At 37.8% G+C, this 19,946-nt stretch overlaps 1 protein-coding gene across 1 annotated transcript in view; it reads left to right on the top strand.

The window, feature by feature from the left end:
* Nucleotides 1–19,946, top strand: part of ARHGAP21 (Rho GTPase activating protein 21) — a 135,712-nt gene that overhangs the window by 39,493 nt on the left and 76,273 nt on the right. Inside the window, 2 exon segments of the mRNA XM_029953884.1 lie at nucleotides 17,543–17,722; nucleotides 17,974–17,998. Of these exon segments, the coding sequence (XP_029809744.1) occupies nucleotides 17,543–17,722; nucleotides 17,974–17,998 (205 nt within the window).

Here is a 19,946-nt window from a genome sequence, read left to right as displayed (position 1 = left end):
TTCTATCCAGCATGGACCCAAATTCTAGACTCCCAGGAGGAGAACAGATGTGCAGCATAAACCCTGTGGTCTGCATACACAGTTGAGGCACAGTGAGCCACTTTCATCAGTTAGGAAATGGTGGGAGACTTCTTGGAATCCAAATACCCAGACGATAGCAAAGGACCAACCTTGGAGGCTGGCCTCTCTGAAAGACGGCAGTCTCAGGCCTCCTGTGTTCACTGCCTTCTGCATGGGAGGGAATGGGACTTTATATTAAGCTGACCATCAATAGTGGTGAAGAGTCAAAATACTTTGTTAAATCGAGGATTTTGACTGTATACTAGGGGTGAGAGAGAAAGGGTGCTTTTTTAGGGCCTTGAAATAAAGGAGCTTCATTCAGGCAGTAATCCTAAAGTTTAGATGCTGACTCAAGTGTTACAATGCGTATTTTGCAGTAAGCTTAGAAAAAATGAAGTTTCAGTGGTGCTCTGATGTACATCTGTTGCTCCCGCAAGTATTTCTCGAGTACTTGTTTTTTACCTGGCTTCTGAGTTAGGTGTTAGCTATAAGACGCTGAGCGTGTGTGTCTGTGTTCTTGAGATTATAACCAAGTAGGGGAGACACATTCAAACAAACACAGAAACCAAGGATTACAAATATAACATTTCATTTATAGGAAAAGAAATATTCATGGTCTTTTCATTCAGTACACATGTTTTTATGTACCTGCTACTGTTCTGATGTGAGTAAAACAAAGTTCCTGCTCTCGCGGACCTTATATTTTAATGGTGAGGGAGTGAACATAAAATCAGTCGATTAATCAGTTGAACAAACAAATGTGTTTCAGATTGTGCTAAGTGCAATGAGGAGAAATAAAGCAGGATGGAGTGACAGGTAGATAAGGTGGTCAGGAAAAGCCCCTCTGAGCAGAGTAACTTCTTTGATAGATGATGTGTCGGCGGAACCCTGACTGAATTAAGGAAGCAGGCCATATAAATGTCAGCACTCAGGTAGACAGAATCGCAAAAGTAAAGCCCCAAAGATGGGAAAGAGTTTGGGTGTGTTTGAGATTTGTGTGACAGGGAATGAGGTCAGAGTCCTATCCAGAACCAAGGTCATGTAGGGTCTGTAAGAGAAGAGTTTGATTTCCTTCCCAGGGTGAGGGGAAGCCTACTGCAGGGCTTTTAGCAGGACAGTACACAATCAGGTTCATGTTTCCACAAACACGTAAACATTTTAAATAGAAATGTAGCAGTGCATGTGTAGCTTGGTGAATGTCACACAGTGAACACGCCTGTGGATCACTGTCCAGATCAAGTCATAGACAGTGTTACACCTCTCGTAGTCTTTATTCCCTCCTCTGAAGATAACCCATGTGTTGGTTTGCCTGTTTTGAGTTTAATGAATGTATCACATTTTATGTACCCTTTTGTGTTTGACTTTTTTTTGGTTTACCTGTTTTAGAGAGAGAGAGAGAGAGAGAAAGAGAGAGAGTGCATGAGTAGGGGAAGGGTAGAAAGCAAGTGAGACACAGAATCCGAAGCAGGTTCCAGGCTCTGAGCTGCCACACAAAGCTTGAACCCACAAGCCACAGCTTCATGAGCTGAGCCGAAGTTAGATGCTTAACCTACTGAACCACCCAGGCATCCCTGACCTTTTTTCTTACTTGGTATTATCTTTGAAGTTCATCCATGTTATATTAGCTGTAAATTATAAAAATTGTATTTATAATAGTTCGTTGTCTGAATACATTACAATTTATTTTTCCATTCATTTGGTGGACATTTGGCTTGTTTCCAACTTTTAGTTCTTATAAATAATGATGCTCTAAATATTTTGACTATAGTTTCATATGTGGGGATTTCTGTTGAATCTGTATCTAGGAGTGAAGATACTGGGACTCAGGATGTGTGCATTTTATGGCCAAACTTTAACAGATATTATAAGAAGTTTTGCAGTTTTTCAAAGTGGTTGTACCAATTTATACTCCAGTCACAGCAGTATTTGGAATTTCTTGTTTCTCTAAGTCCTTGCCAATAATTGATTGCCAGTTTAAAAAAAATTTTTAGCCATGTTTAGTAGTATCTTATGGTTTAAATTTGCATTTGTCTGATAATTAATGAGGTTGAGCAACTTTTCTTAACACTTACTGACCATTTTGATTCCCTCTTTTGTGACATGTCTGTCCAGATCTTTTGCCCTTCATCCACTACCTCTAAGAACTAGATGAGTTACCTAATTTCTTTGAGTATACTGTTAAAAACCCATAAAATAGTACTAATGTCATCTCATTTTCAGTTTCTTTGAATAGTCTTTATTTGAGCAACAAAGCAAGTTAGTATCAATACCGGGCCTTCATTTTTCAGAAATCCTTAAGAACTACTCTTTAGATATTTCACTCACTGATACTATCTACTAGAATATAAAAGTTTTAATTTATTTATAATTAAAATTTTTTTAGTGTTTTATTTTTATTTTTGAGAGAGAGAGACAGCGTGAGCAGGGGGAGGGTCAGAGAGAGAGGGAGACACGGAATCCAAAGACAGGCTCCAGGCTCTGAGCTCGCTGTCAGCGCAGAGCCCGACGCGGGGCTCGAACCCACGAACTGTGAGATCATGACCTTGAGCCAAAGTTGGACACTCAACCGACTGAGCCAGCCAGGTGCTCTTATAAAGGTTTTTAAAGATGGGAGATCCAGATAGTGGAAAGTCAACTTTCAAAAAATAGGACTTGTTTAAAGAAGATAGACTCTTGCTTTGTCCTGTGGAAATTAAAATTATTTGGCCAAAATTTGAATTACTTCTACAACAAGAGTATCAGTATCATCAACAAAAATCTGGAAATTGATTTGGGAGATGGTCCAGCCAGCTAGTATTTAAAGAGATGCTGTGTGGCATCCAATGCGACCATAAATACCTGTACCATAACCAAAGCAGAGGAGTGTAAAGGAATGTAAAAAGCCCTTCCTTTGATACAGAATTCCCTTTTGGCTGTTCAGGCTGTTCATAAATTTTTTAGAAAAATTTATGTAGGTTGGATTTGTATTTTTTATGAGTATTGTATGGACTTTATAATATTCTAAGATTCTCCATATGCGGCTGATGTATTTATGCCTATTTAAAAATTGTACTTGTGAATGGTTTTAGAGACATTAAATTGTTATGTTTTTGCTTTTCTGATAGACCGTGGAGTCATTTCTGTGTTTTAGCCAATTAAAGGACTTTTTCTATGTGAAAATAATATCTATTAAAAATGATCCATTTTCTAATGTAGTTTACAGAAATAAGCTATGTTGAAAGGCAGTTATATTTATAGGACATAAATTATGGAGTGATTAAAATAATTTATTGCTTTCCAACAGGCAATAGCAAGCTCCACCAGTGCCTCTAAAATGTGTATAAAATACTTTTTAATATTTAATCATAACTTTGTGTGAACAAATTACAAAACAAGGACCTCCTGCCTTTGGAATTTTTTTACGTAGCTGGGTTTTTGAAATAAATAAAACACAGTTGGGTTCAACCAAGAAACAGTGACGCCTTGGAAAGGGCTCAAGCAGACCCCACGTTACTACATTAGAAACTGGACAGCAGCCCTGTTGCTCCGTCTGGAAGCCAAGTCTTCCCCAGGGGACCAGCGATGCTTAGAGCACGTCCTCTCATTCGCCATTGCTGCACCAGAGGACTCAAAGGTGGCCCCACTGTGATGACTCTGCCTGACGACGTTAGAGGGCATCCCAGTGCTCAGGCTGCTTTGAATGGGAGACAGTCTCGTTGCCCACAATCGGAGATCTGGGGTCTGCTTCCCCACGGGGTTGTGTCTGAGTCCCTGTGCATTTTAAGCTCTCTCTCTAGTTCCCAGAGATTTCGCTTTGATTTCTACAACCATGTTTTAAGCTATTACTGTCAACCCCATTTATAATTTTGTATGGGAACGGTGTTCTGAACTCCAATGACGGCATGTTCTTTTGTAATTCAATCTTAAACAAACTGGAGGCTCTGTATACTTTTTGTTCGTGTTATTTATATTATAAGTCTTTAAGAATAGGATGTTACATGCAAAGATGTTTAGTCTCACTACGAATGAAAGAAACAAAATTAAAACAATAAGAACCACCTTTAATTTTAGCATATTTTCAGAGATTAAAAAAATGACTACCCATTGTACACTGGAATATGGATACCGTGGTCTCAAATGTTGTCAGTGGGTTTGTGACTTTGTTTTATAGATAGCACTTTGGAATTTTGTATGTGAAACTAAAAACAAACTGTCTGAGCCAGCAAATTCGTTCTTAGAAATTTATCCTAACAACTTCTTGTGGTTTTTCACAAAGATTGTCTTTAAAGTAGTTGTAATAGTCACAATATTAATAGTAATTATAACATAAGAAAGTTTAATGTACAGCATACGTATCTAAATGACAAAGAAGCGTGAATAAATAAAATGTTTATTCATATGATGAAGATAAATAATATGGAGAGATATTAAATAAAAATAAGTAGATGAGAAGAACGTTTTTCTGAGGTGTATATTTGTATCTATTTACATATGAAAAATTCTGGAAGGATATATATACACCAAGTTATTGATGTCCATTTTCTCTAGAGCAATGGTACATATGTTAAATTATTTTCTTTCTGCTTAGTTCTATTTTCTAATATGTCTTTAATGAACATAACATGTACTGTATGTTTAAAAAACATAAATTATGAGAGGAAAAAGAAAGGTCGCCCATTAACTATCTTCCTGAAATTGCTGAAACAGTCTATCAGTGTTTCTGTGTGGTGGAAAATTCCAGGGTTCGGAGACTTGGAAACAAGAGGTTCTAGAACAAACCGTGTCACTAATTAGCTACGAGACCATCAGCAAATCTCTCTGGGCCTCAGTTTCTGTATTTATGAAACAAATTGGTTGAACTAGATCTCTGAGTTTTAAGCGCCCTGGTGGACTGTGGGAGCTTCTGGAGAACTAGCAGAAGGAAGCTGGTTTTTGTACAGACTCTGTTTGTCTGTCTCCCCCAGACAGAGCAGCTCCATGTATTTGATGTCCTGTATACCGAGCTTCTGTTTCAGGCTACCTTTTTACCAAAAGGTAAGGGAAAGGGAAACAAAATACCCTATTTCTAAGATCCAGTAATTCGAAGTACTATTTATGCTACTTCTTTAAGCTTCACACCTTCCTGTTCATTGGGGCACAGGTTTTTATAGGGAGACCTTACCTTATGTATCAGTCGGATGCCGTTGTTCCCCTGGAAATGCAGGTGTCAGACTATGATAGGCTACATTCATTGAGAGCTAGTGAGGAAATTAATACTTCATGTCTGATGTAATACTCTCTTCCTGACCTTCCCTACTTCAGTTTGGACCCCAGTGAATAGTTTGGGTCACCAGTAATTGTGTAACTTTTGGCAAGTTACTTAACCCCTTTGAGAGTTAGTGTTCTGTTTTGTGAAATGGTAAATGACCAAGTTGGATTCTGTTATCTCTATGTTTCCTTCTAGTTCCATCAAATTCTGTGAAATTATATCGTCTCTATAGTTCAGTCTAATGAAATTGAGTCAGCTGCTAACATTGGTTGCCAATAGAATGTCATTGATAATCCTAAGTTAAATTAGATTTGGAAAATTTATTTGTATGTTCATTTACCAGTCCCTGACATTGTAGATCATTAATTACAGTGCTTCGAATGAAATAGTGAAACTACATGATACAGGCCTGACGTTCTGTACATATGTCGTCTCTGTCCTGTGTGGATGCTCAGAGTTACTTGCATCTGCTCAGAAGGGGACTGCGTTATTCGTTGGTAGCTAGGATGAACTGAAATTTAAACTTAAACAGGAGATTCCTGTCTGCCCAAAGGGTAGGAATAAAATTGTTTTTAACCTAAAAATAAAATCTGTTCTCTGATTCAGAATAGACAAGATTTTATTCCTATCAGGAAATAAGTAGTTTCTGAAAATAACTCATGTAAAAAAGCTTCTTTATGAGAAAATATGTGTAAAAATAGACATCTGTATTTGAGTTTATGGCTACTTCTCTTTGTGTGCTTGATTGGAACTATGTACATTTACTGTCTCACTTGAGAAAAATGGGGAAAAGAGTAAACAGAAGTCATTCCACAACAAGATTTTAAATTAATCATTTTATGTTATCCTTTTTAATTTTATTTTTTAAATTAATTAATTTATTTTTATTTTAGAGAGACAGAGCATGAATGGGGAGAGGGGCAGAGTAAGAGAGAGAGACTCTTAAGCAGGCTCTGTGCTCAGCATGGAGCCCAATACAGGGCTCCGTCCCATGACCCCAGGATGGTGACCTGAGCTGAAGTCAGGAATTGGATGCTCAACCGACTGAGCCACCCAGGCACCCCTATATTATCTTCTTTTTTTCTGCAAACTCTACTCATTTAATCCATTTAAATTAATTCACTTTTTATGTCCTACTTCCTGTCAGGATTTTTTGGGTACTGGAGTATGACATAGACCCACTCACTCCTCAGGAAACTGCTCTGTGATTAGAAAGACAGATGTATAAACAAGTGATTATACTGTGGTAGGCTGTGGTCTACACTAAGGACGCTGTGTAGGGTGAAGGGCCTGGGAAACCGCTCCGAAGTACTGGAGCACTCTGGTTGGGGAGTTTGGCTGTGAGGAACTTTGGCACCGAGAAGGGAGTGAGCCAGTCAGCACAGATGGAATTTTCAGAATACAGCCTGTCAGCAAGGAATACGCTACACAACACGGAAGGCAGATGGGCACAGTGATTAGTGCTTAGAAGCATGTTCATTGTAGAAAACCTATGAGTTATTTAGAAACAAGAGAAATCTGGCCCTTGATTCCATAGATGTGTGTGTGTGTGTGTGTGTGTGTGTGTGTGTGTGTGTGTGTGTGTGAGAGAAATAACTTATATAGGGGCACCTGGGTGGCTCAGTTGGTTTAGCGTCTGACTTTGACCCAGGTCATGATCTTACAGCTCATGAGTTCGAGCCCCCCGTGTTGGGCTCTGTGCTGACAGCTCAGCGCCTGGAGCCTGCTTCCGATTCTGTGTTTCCAGCTCTCTTTGCACCTCCCCTGCTCACATTCTGTCTCTCTCACTCTCTCTCAAAAATAAATAAGCATTAAAATATAATTTTTATCATACTCTTTTATATTTTACATTATAATTAACAATTTTTCATAATCATGATATCAGCTATGTCATAATTGTATTTAACTATTGCTTTCTCTGTTGTTAGACCTTTAGTTTCCAATTTAAGTTTATAATAATACCTTGGGATGAACATCTTAGAATATGAATCTCTACCCTCATCTCTTATTTTGCTAGTTATTAGCTTAAAAGGTATAAAATTTAAGTCTTTTTTTTTTAATGTTTTATTTATTTTTTTGATACAGAGAGAGACAGAGCATGAGAGGGGGAGGGGCAGAGAGAGAAGGAGACACAGAATCTGAAGCAGGCTCCAGGCTCTGAGCTGGCTGTCCGCACAGAGCCTGACGCGGGGCTCGAACCCACGAACGTGAGATCTGACCTGAGCCGAAGCCGGAGGCTTAACCGACTGAGCCACCCAGGCGCCCCTAAAATTTAAGTCTTTTGATAAATATTGCCAAGGAGGTTTACAGAAACGTTTTGCTCCCAGATAGAAGTATATGAGAATTTTCATTTGATTACGTTTTCTGTAATACCACGGGACCATGTTTTTTTCATTCCTTCCTTCCTCTCTCCCCTTTCTTTCTTTCTTTCCTCCTTCCTTCCTTCCTTCCTTCCTTCCTTCCTTCCTTCCTTCCTTTCTTTTTTTCCTGATTTATTTTAGTGTATTATTTTTTCTTCCATGTCCTCTTTCTGGAAAGAATATTGTTAATAAGAGTCAACTTTAAATCAGTTAAGTAATTCCCTTCAGAAATCCTTAGGAGAAAAGCATTTTGGAAGTTCAGTATTTTTCCTTTATGATTCGAAAATCTCGTGAGAATTTAGGAACTGATTAATTTCATGTTTAAGAAGACAATTCTAGCAGTATAGTACTCCAAAGAAACTATGATATAAAGCATGTCTTTCCAATGGGAAGATGGTCTTAGAGGCATTTTTTTTATTGTAACTGGAAAATAACTGGGAAAAGCCCCATTTCCTTTTATAGGATAAAAGAGAAATAAGATAGGGTATATTCACAATGGAATTTTATATACCAGTGAAGTTCAGTGAACCTCATGAGAGATTGGACAGCTGTTCATCAACCCTTTTCCTCCTCTTTCTGGCAAATACTTTAGCCACATTCTCCAGCCTCCCTTACTTTAATGAATTTTTTAAATAACAGAATTAGAAGGTAATGCCAGAGGCTATTAAGGAAGAAAAAAATGAGTGCAGCAAATATGCCAGTTAGATTCAGTCATACCTGCTTCCAGAATCAGAGTAGTAAGGAGGAATTCCTTACAATTGTAAGGAAAGTTTTACACATGCCAGAGGACACACGAGAATTCTCATTCCAGGTATTATTTTGGAAGTGGTTTTTCTATTTTAGCAAACAAACTCAGACTTTCCCGTGTTATCATGGAAACATTTATTATTAGTCACAGGGAGGACCGAGGGAGAGAATTAAGTAGGTGTTGTCTAACCCTGTCACCACCACTGATAACACAACTCCGAGAATGTGCCCAGGAGATGGGGCTGAATGGTTGTGAGGAGAAGTACATTCTGACTTTTACCATCTTGTCATTTTATGAGACTGATAATATTACCAGGTTATATGTGTCATAAGTAAATTCGAAAAAACTTTTCAAGGTACTGGCTGGCTCAGTTGATTAACCCTCCCACCCTTGATCTCGGCTCCGGTCGGGATCTCGCGGTACGTGAGATCAAGCCCCACAACAAGCTCTGTGCTGGTGGCGTGGAGGCTGCTTGGGATCCTCTCTCTCCCTCCCTCTCTCCGCCCCTCCCCCACTCTCTTTCTCTCTTAGAACAAGATAAAAAAAGATAAAACTTTTCAAAGTCATAATACTTGTTTAAACTATTAAAATTTCTAGAATTTTCACAACATTCTTCCCAATTTTTAAATTCAGATTTTAAAATACTTTTTATGAGGGTGAAGTTGTAAATTTGAGGAATTAACAACTTGTGTTTCTAAAATATGGGGAATTGAAAATCAGAGAGAGACAGAAGGGAGAAAAGTGCATCTATGTAAAAATTACATTAAAAACCAGAACTCTGAATAGGAAAGGGAATCACATGAAAAAAAATTCTAGCTGATTCAAAATAATTGTAAGTCACACCATATAGGAATATAGGAAAGGACCCATGTCAACAGTCAACCTAGATAAAAGATATTATAAGAATTTACAAGTAAATAATTAATGTAAAAATGGAGTTATGTTTAAAAAATTAAGTCTTAGTCTTTAATTTGAAATATTTTAGACTGAAGTTATCTAGATTTTTCAGTATCTTTGGTCATCATCTTTCATCTCATAAATATTAAAATACCTACTGAAAACTAGAATCCTTAGAAAAACATATCAAGATACATCTTTAGGAGACTCTAGAAGCAGAAGCTGCAAATCAAGGGTTACCAAGAGTACTTAGCATATTAAAAAAAACTTTATTCAAGCATGTTTTAGCACAATTGGAATTTTTTTTATTATTTAAAAAATTTTTAAAAATATTTATTTAATCTTGAGAGAGAGAGACAAAGCAGGAGTGGGGGAGGGGCAGAGAGAGAGGGAGACACAGAATCTGAAACAGGCTCCAGGCTCAGAGCTGTCAGCACAGAGCCCGATTCAGGGCTCAAACCCATGAAGTGAGATCATGACCTGAGCCAAAGTCGGCCGCTTAACCGACTGAGCCACCCAGGTGCCCCGCCCAATTAGAACTTAAACAGACAAATCTTTAAAAAGATCGTATTTCCACGTATGTTGGAAAATTTTGCAGAGAACTGTCACACCAGGAAACCTAACATGTGAGAAATAATTTGCTATAAGATTAACCTCTCTGTGGCATTACAGCTATGGAGGAAGTACTTTAAAGATAAGCAGTATCCAAATGATCATTGTAATTTCCTTTTCACTTATGACATGGAGGCGAAAGAGTAAGTTAGCTCTATCAGTTACCAGCCGATTGTTTTTGATGGATTACTCAATCACTGAGAACCCATGTCTCCATCAGACTTGCTATGATGTCTGTACAAATCTAGTAGAAAGTTTAATGGATAACCCAGATTTTTCTTTTCCCTTCCGACAACAATACTTTACAGTTCATCTGAGAATGTGAAAAGTGTTTCCATGATACATTTTTGAATAAGCCATTATTTATTGGTGATCTCTAGGATTTTTGAAAAATAGTTAACTAGCACTTAGTATGTGTGTGTGATTCACTGTTTTTTTTTTAAACATTGTTTTCCAATTCTTTTTCTTTTGTTTATTTATTTTGAGAAACGGAGAATGGCAGGGACAGAGGACAGAGAGAGAGGGAGTGAACATGCAGGGGATGGGGAGAGAGGGAGAGAGAGAGTATCCCAAGCACAGTCTGTGCTTTCAGCACAGAGCTCGATGTGGTGCTCCATCTCCCAAATAGTGAGATCACGACCCGTGTGGAGATCGAGAGTTGGATGCTTAATTGACTGAGCCACCCGGGCACCCCATGACTGACTCTTTTAAACACTTTACAAACTTTAACTCCTTTAATCCCATAAGCATGTGTAGTATGCACTGTTATTATTAACTTAGTAGTAAAGACGAGGAACTGAGGCACAGGTATGTTAAGGAACTTGTCCCAGATCCACAGCGGGAGAATCAAGGACCCTGCCCCAGATAGACTGGCCCAAGTCCATGCTCATTCCCCTCTGTCAGTGCCATCACCCTAAGTCATCAGAGAAAACCCCAGATGATGGCCTTAACTATGATAACACTTCAAAACTGTAAAAGAAAAACATCTTTAAAAGGTGTTGTATCAGGGCACCTGCGTGGCTCAGTTGGTTCAGCATCTGATTTTGGCTCAGGTTATGATCTCACAGTTCATGAGTTCGAGCCCTGCATTAGACTCTGTGCTGACAGCCCAGAGCCTGGAGCCTGCTTCAGATTCTGTGTCTCCCTCTCTCTCTGCCCCTCCCCCGCTGATGTTCTGTCTCTTCCTCAAAAATAAATAAAAACATTAAAAAAAAAAAAGGTGTTGAATCAGTTTAAAGTCTGGCCTATGGGGCGCCCGGGTGGCTTAGTCAGTTAAGGTCTTTTTGATTTCAGCTCAGGTCATGATCTTAGGGTCCTGAGATCGAGCCCTGTGTCAGGCTCGGTGCTGAGTGTGGAGCCTCCTTGAGTGAGATTCTCTCTCTCTCCCTCTGCCCCTCCCCTGCTTGTGCACACATCCATGCATGCTCTCTCTCTCAAAAAAAGTCTGACCCTAAAATAAGGAAGAAAAGTCTTAGTTTAGGCAACTGATACCAGGGGTAAGATAAACTAAAGTAGTTTCAAAGTAGGAGTGGGGCTCATAATCTTAGCCATATGATAGAATTAATATTAGAATTTTTTAGGCCGAACACAGTATAAATGCTTTGTTATGCTCTATCAAGACTGATTTCTGGAAACTTCTAGGAAGTTATCCAGATTCTACTTAAAGTCCAAGTAGTTACGAAAGCTAGCTGATGGGTCATATATTTATTGTGTGCACAGGCATTCTTTTGTAACTCTTGTGTTTACTTTTATGACAGCTCAGGATAACATTTAGACTTTGTCCTTTTTACCTGTGTGAGTGGTTTTTAAAATATCTTTATCGAACTGTAATTTACACACTATAAAATTCACCTGCCCCTGTCAGTGTACATTTCAGTGGCTTGTACTAAATTTGTATAGTTGTCAAACTTTGATCACAACCTACTTTTAGAATATTTCCATTATCCTAAAAAGTTCCTTCATGCCAGTTTGTATTCTCATCTGTGAGGGTTCAATTTCCTTTATTGTTATATGATTGTTTTCCTCTTATACCTTCTTTCACTCCTTTGAGTTGCTTTGTCTAATTGTTATGTCTAGGTTCTATGGAGTTAGTTTTTGTCCTTTATTTTGGTTTCTTTTAACCTTGAGCTATGATTTATTCAATCAAGTGACCTTGTTATGAAGTCTCTTAAGGGGATCAAATGACAGTCCTTAATCCACAGAAATCTAACTGCCATTGCTCTAGTCGCTTTGTTACTTCTTGCACTCTGATGCTATTGGTACAGGACTTGGTGCTCACGGTGGGGCCGTGGGACGTGTGGAGAGGGCCATGCTGTAGGGTCTTCCTGAGTGGAGGGTTCTTTAACTGCTGTGTCCTTCAGTGCCTGTGGTTTGCTTTTCTGATAAAGTCATCACACCAAATGGCTTTGTGGGTAAGTAGAAGAAGGAGTGAAGAAGGTACATACGTGTATTTCTTTTCATCTTCTCTTTCTATGTGGAAAGAAGTATAACCCTCCTTCTGTCCTGTCGGGAAAAGGTAGGAGGCTGGAGAGGACTTAGTGTGATGTTCTGGGAAGGTGGAATAATAGAAACAACCAAGCCATGTTGCATTAAAAAATCTTCATAAGTTTGCAGGCATCAAAAAGGAAATTGTTTATTCTTCCTTATCTTGTCCGCTCCATTTCTGTGAAGAACTCAGTAGAATAAGACATAGCAGGCTTAGTTCAGAAACTTGAAACATGAAATCATAATACAAGAGGGTTATCTCAGTATTCAAAGGAAAAGAAAAGAAAACTTGAATATATTTGGGAGCTGAGGGGCCAAGTCATAATAATTCACTCAAGATAAATTTAATACATGGACCATTTTTAAAGTGCTAAAATTGTAGTCCTGCAGGAAACTGAAATTTAAAAATATAATAAATTAGATCAAAGAGCTCTTGGGGAGAAGAATCTGCACAGACTATAGAATAAAAGAGAAGAAACATAATATGACATAGGGGAGATACTCTAGCTTCAGATTCAGGAAATGGTGATTTTAATTCTTGCCCTGACGCTAGCCAGCAGTAATCTGAGATAAATCACTTAACTAATCTGGGCCTCCCTCAGTTTCCTCATGTGTAACGTGAAAGGATTTATTAATCTTGATTAAGTCTTGAAGAATCTTTGGTGCTTTACGATTATATAGTAAGATCCCAACACATGAGTCGGTGTTTATTATTAGCCATTAGGGAAATGTAAATTATAATCACAGTACCAATCACTATACACCTGTGACAATGGCCAAACTAAAAAATGATGACAGTACCGAATGCTGTCAAGGAGGCAAAGAAATCGGATCACTCATACATCATACATCCTGGGAATGTAAAATTGTATATCTACTCTGGAAAATAGTTTGGCAGCTTTTTACACAAAACTAAAGATGCAGTTACCATATGACCCACCAATTATGCTCTTGGACATTTATGCCAAAGAAATTGAAATTATGTTCACACAAAACCTGTATACAAATGTTTGTAATATATTGATTTCTAATAGCCCCAAACTAGAAACAACGGAGATGTCCTTCAGACAAACTGTGGTATATCCATACCGTGGGATACTACTCAGCAATGTTAGAGATGAGTTATTGAGACATGCAACAACTTGGCTGGATTTCAAGAGAATTATGCTGAGTGAAAAAAAGGCAGTCCCAAAAGTTTACTGACTGTATGAGTCCATTTATATAACATTGTTGAATGATAGAAATATGGAACGCAGTAGTGGTTGCCTAGAGTTAGGGGCTGGGTAAGGGTGAAGGGAGAGGGTGGATGTGGTTAACGAACGGACCCCGGGAGAGATCCTGTGGCGAAATCTCTGTTCTGTATCTTGACCGATGGTGAACATACGAATCTACCTAGGAGATAAAACTGCATAGAGCTAAACATAAACAGAATACAAGTAAAACTGCTCTGAATATGATAAATGTATGGTGTCCATGTCATTGTCCTGCTTGTGATATGAACTATAGTTTTCCAGTATAGTGCTGTTGAGGGCAATTGCATAATGTTACTTCTTACAAATGTAGGTGAATCTATAATTATATCAAAATAAGAAGCTTAGTTTAGAAAGCAAAACAAATTATATATGTTTTATTTACCCTTGTGTCTTCACTGGGTGGAACAGCATTGGATACAGAGTAGGTTCTCAATATTTATTTACTGAATAAATGGGGGGATTGCTTATGTGCATGTATAAAATGATTCTCTAATTTGGATCACAAAAGGTGGATCTAGTCACCGCTTACATCTTGACTAAACTATTTAGGTAATTAAGCCCAGAATAATAACCTTTATCATGCAAACTTTACCTAATCATCTGGTCATGTTTGCAGTTACTTGAGACTTAGCTTGATTCTCCCATTTTGATGTTTGCTCTTACTTCCTCTTTCTGGCAAAATCCTAGAAGAGAGGATAAACTTAAATGCATTTATGATAAATTAGCTTCAGATGCACAAAGTCTCCATAGATGACTTCAGTCTTGATTATTGTAGCTTTATGATAAGTACTGTAAGTACACAAATTTTGTTCTTGTTCAAATTTGTATTGGCTGTTTGAATTCTTTTCATTTTAAAGCGAATTGTAGAAATAGTATGTTAACTTCCAAACAGAAATGTCCTGGGATTTTTATTGATCTCATTGAATTTCTAGATTAGGGAGAGTTGACATTTTAAGAATACTTAGTCTTCTGGGGCGCCTCTTTGGCTCAATCGGTTAAGCTTCTGACTTCAGCTCAGGTCATTATCTCACGTTTGTGTGTTCAGGCACCGTGTTGGGCTCTGTGCTGACAGCTCAGAGCCTGAAACCTGCTTCAGATTCTGTGTCTCCCTCTCTTTCTGCCCCTCCCCACTCATGCTCTGTCTCTCTCTGTCTCAAAAATAAATAAAACAGTAAAAAAAATTTTTTAAGAATACTTAATCTTCTGAACCATGAATATGGTATATCTCTCCATTTATTTAGATATTCTTTAAATCTCTGAGCAGTGTTTTGGAGTTTCAGTTAATAGGCCTTGCAAATCTTTTGTCAGATTTGTCCTTCAGTATTTCATATTTTAAATAGTATTTTAAAAGTTTTTTCAGTTATCAATTGCTTATTGTAAGTATGTAGAAATACGGCTGATTTTTGTATATTGCATATTACTTTCATTTACATTCTTTTCACTACAATTCCACTGACTAGAATTTGGTCACAGCTGCCCTTACTGCAAGTTTGGCTGGAGAATGTTACTGTCTAGTTATCTTTCCAGAAAGTAGAGAAAATGAAATTGATGAATAGCTAGCTACTAACAGCTCAAATATTGACTATGTGATGAAAATATTCGGGATTTAGAAGTCTCTTAGATTTATATTCTTTGTAGTATAATAATTTTATTATCATGCAAAAATTGCTTTCAGGAGCATTTTTCTAAGTTTTAACACCTTCATATGAAGCAAGTCATTCTGAAGGAACAGGTAGATTCACTAGTGAAACATAATAAAAATAAAATTAAGCATGTTCAAGTATTTGCCATATGATAAAGGTGGTATTTTATTTTTCAAATTTATTTATTTTGAGAGAGAGAGAACAAATGGGGAGGGGCAGAGAGAGAGAGGGAGGGAGAGAATCCTAAGCAGGGTCTGTGCTATGAGTATAGAACCCAACACAGGGCTTGAACTCACGAACCATGAGATCATGACCTGAGCCAAAATCAAGACAGATGTTTAACCAATTGAGCCACCCAGGCTCCGCAATAAAGATGACATTTCAGACTGCTGAGATGAACTTGGAGTTGTAATTTAATACAAACTTTTAGCAGCAATGCATACATAATTTTGAGATACCTAATAGATTGGGGAGATAGCTGGGCTAGAGATAAGTATTAGGGGTCGTCTGTATATAAATGGAATTTAAAGCATTAGACTGGATGAAATCACCAAAAGACAGAGTAGAACTAGAAAAGTCTATCAACTGAAACCCGGATATTACTGATTTCAGAAGTTTAGCAGATGACATAGTAACAAAGGAGATAAGAAATAGCCTATGAGTTAGGAATAAGATCAGTATGGGAAGTCAAGTGGAGAAAAATTTTCAAAAAGGAGGAAGTGAGTCTTAGGCCAACTGGTAAGTCACATTAAGACAAGAGCTGAGAATTGATTGCTCGGTTTAGCGGTGTGGAAGCCATTGGTAACCTTGACCAGCATCAGGAAATTATGGAGCCAAAAGCCTGATTTAAGGGAATTCAAAAGAAAATGGGAGAAAAAGAATTCAAGAGAGCAACTAGAGTCAACTTTCAAGGAGTTTTGCTCAAAAGGATAAGCAGACAAGATGGTAGCTGAAGAAGGCGATGTTGTTCAAGGATTTTGTTGTTATTTTAAAATTAAAGAATTTTAAAAATGTGTGTATACTAATGGGGACATAGTAAAGAAAACAGATGTTATGAAAGAGAGAGGAGAATTGCGGGAACCGTATTTGTGAACAGTAAGAGGGATCTGGTACAGGCGTAGGGGCTCTAGAAGAACGGCCATTGGAGCCAGACTGTGGATGGGTAGGATGGCAGGAGAACCTGCCGCGGCTGTGGGTGGGTAGATGTCGCAAGTGATAAGCTCTCCTCTCATGGCCCGTCATGGCCTGTGGCTTTCAGTGTAATAGAAACATGGTCATTAGCTACAAGTGAGGATGAGGAGAAAGGATGAAATAGTCCTGCAGCAGGAATGGACTGGAGAGAACTATATTATTATTGGCAGACAATGCTAGAAGGCCCTCTTGAGGTTGGTGGTTATGAACTTAGAATGAAAACAGCTTAGTTTTTATTTATTTTATTTTCTTTATTTCTTTGCTATTTATTTATTTATTTTAATCTCCATTTATGTTTGGCCACATAGGTGCAGGCCCACAGCAGGCAGTGTTAATGATTATCCAGGATTAGGTCATATCAAGGGACTTTGAGGAAGTAAGAGAAAGGCAATGGAGTGAATTGAAGCCATCTTACAAGGGAAGTGAGAACTTGAGGTGGTGAGGGACAGGGAAGAGGTAGGAGGCGGCAGGCCAGGTTGCAGATTTAGAAGAGCTGAGGGATGGGAGGGAATGAACAGTAGGGTGTTTGTTTGATTTGAGATTGTGCAGGCTTTTCAGCCATGACCAGATGAAAGCCAAGAGTGGAAGAGAATAGAGCAAAATGCTGGATGGCCGGGGTAGGGGAAGGACTGCTATGTGGATTCTGAATTTGTGCTCGGACTCGAAGCCCTTGTCTGTTATTTTTTAATGATCTTTTATTTCTGTTGGACTCTCTGATAACAGTTTTAGTGTTCTCAGTAAGAGAATCGTGTCTCTTATAGTTTGTGTGTTTCTTAGTGCTTTATGAGATCGCCGTGTGTTAGTTTCGTACCTTCTATCGCGTTTTCAATTTAGGCATTATATTTCTAATTCTCAAGGGTTCTTTTGTGCATCTGATTACCTATCATATAGCATCCCTTGCTAGAAAAAAAATTAGTGTCTGATGATCTACATGATTTGTAATACAAAGAATATGGTTCCTTTTTCTCCCTTAAGTTTGTATCTCTGCTCATATATATAGTTTTTGCCTAAGTGAGGAAGTACATTGAATTATCTAGTTAACTTTTAAATATCTTTTTTTATTTTAGGTATCAAAGAGTAAAGATGGAAAGGAACAAAGTGAAACTGTATCACCATCCGAAGATGAAGCATTCTCCTGGCCAGGTCCCAAAACAGTTATGTTGAAAAGAACATCTGAAGGCTTTGGTTTTACATTAAGGCATTTTATTGTTTATCCCCCAGAGTCTGCAATTCAATTTTCATATAAGGTAAGAACATTAATTAAAGTAACTTAAAAACAATGATGACAACAACAATGCAAGTCAGTTCCTGTCTTCTTGTCTTCCGCTCATCTTCCCCTGGTACCTTCCTTATGAAGGTTCCACCCTCCTGGCCAAGGGCACTGTTAATGAGGTTGTTATTGCCACGTTTTGAGGAGGGCACTTTGAATTGAATTGATTTTACTAGAGTTTGTTAAATAACTACTCACATGTGAATATATATTTTTTTTATTTTGTAGGATGAAGAAAATGGCAACAGAGGAGGTATGCTATAAAAGTTTTAATTTTTCTCTGCTTTTCTACATGTCTTTCTATTCTTTAAGTAACATTAAATGAGATGATACAGTTTTGGGACTTCAAATATATAACAGCTCTTAGATGGGAGAGCCTGAGAAATTAAATAATTTCACTGTAGAGTTTTATAGATTCCGTTGTCTCATCATGATTTGAACATGCAGTGATTTTATTATTAATTACATATTAGTACTTATGTGGGGAAACATGATTCTGAGGAAAGTAATTCTGATATTTATATTTAATTAGTAATCTTTTAAATTTAGTAACTTTTTAGGTAAGAAATGCTGTGTGTTTTATCTATTAGATTTATTGACTCAAATATTGAGAAGTAGAGAATTTGGGGTCTTCTTATAGTTAATCTTACTCTTGAGTTAAGCCTTATCATTAATAAGCTTTTTCAAAGGAGAATCAGGCTGGGAATGGGGATATTTCCTAATGTCCACTTGTTTTTGTTTTCATTTTACATGAACTCTAATGAGTTAAAACTCGTACACAATAAAATGTACCCCTTTTAAAAACTTTTATTTCTAGATAATTTTAGACAGAAAAAAGAGTTGCTAAAATAGTGCAGAAGTTCCCATATAGCCTTCATTTAGCATCCCACGGTGTTCAGCAACCTACACATTCATGGTGCGGGGGAGAAGGCTAAGAAATTAGCAGTGGTCTGATACTGTTAATTAAACTACAGACTTTATTTGGATTTTACCAGTTTTTCTACCAGCATCTTTTCTCTGATGCATTCAATTGTCGTGCCCCTTTAGTCTTCGCTAGTCTGTGCCAGCGCCTCGGTCTTTCCTTGTGCTTCATGGCTTCAACACTTTGGAAGAGTAGCAGGCAGTTATTTTGTATAATGCCCACCAGTTTGTCTTTGTCTGATGTTTTCTCATCACGAATTTCAAGTTATGCCTTTTTAGCAAGAATATCATATTTGCACTTAATCTTAAGGGTACAGCTATATGTCAGGTACAGTTTGGTAAATATGTAACTTCTGAAATCTCCATCCCAATCAAGCTGTAATGCCAAAAAGAACTTGTCTATAGAATCACTATGTGTTACACCTGAAACTAATGTAACATTGTATATTACTATATACTTCAAAAATTTTTAAAAAAAGAAACCTTTCCATCATTCCATAAAGTTCCCTTTATGCAGTCAGCACTCTGCTGTTTCTAGATAATCACTAATCTGCTTTCCATCAGTGTAGATTAGAATTTTCTTATAAATGGAAAACTACAACATGTACTCGTTTGTGTCCTTTGCTTGTTACAGTATTTCTGAGGTTCCACTACATTGTATGTATAGGTACTAACACTGCTCTTTCATTTGTTGCTGATTAGTTTGTTTGAATACACCACAGACTGCTTATCCACCCATTTGTTTATCAACTCACCTGTTGATGAAACTTTATAACACCCATATCTGATTTGAAGTCTTAGAATGGTTATGCTAAGGGCTAAACGGGAGGGAAACAATTTTTTTCAGTATTATCAAAAGTATTCTGTGAGTGTAAGTCCAGGGAAGACCCTTCATAATTTGTCACCTTTGTACCAGGAGGGCTATCTTGTGTCACCATCTGTCATGCACTGGGGTTCCGGAAGAATTCCAAGTGTTACTTGTCATGGGCTAGACCTAGGTGTTAGTGAGGAAAGGGAAGGCTTACAAAACCAGCTTCAGCAAGAGGAAAGAGGATGTGGGGCCTCTGTCTTCCCATCGTCCCACAGGTTGATGTGTTGTGCCCAGGTGGCCTCTGACACACAGCAACTAGAATAACGCTGTCTTGTAAAACATAGTTTGGCTTATGCAAAGTCAAGAATTAGTGGATAAAACAGGGGATACTTCGTATGTTCTAAAGTTACTCTGTCCTGTTTCTCTGCCTTGAGGAAGTTAAAAACAAAGAAGTTTGTTCCATATTTGT

The sequence above is a fragment of the Suricata suricatta genome, chromosome 10, assembly GCF_006229205.1.
Source record: "Suricata suricatta isolate VVHF042 chromosome 10, meerkat_22Aug2017_6uvM2_HiC, whole genome shotgun sequence".
Lineage (NCBI taxonomy): Eukaryota > Metazoa > Chordata > Mammalia > Carnivora > Herpestidae > Suricata > Suricata suricatta.
The sequence above is the reverse complement of the archived record's forward strand: the minus strand, read 5'-3'. Positions and strand labels throughout refer to the sequence as shown.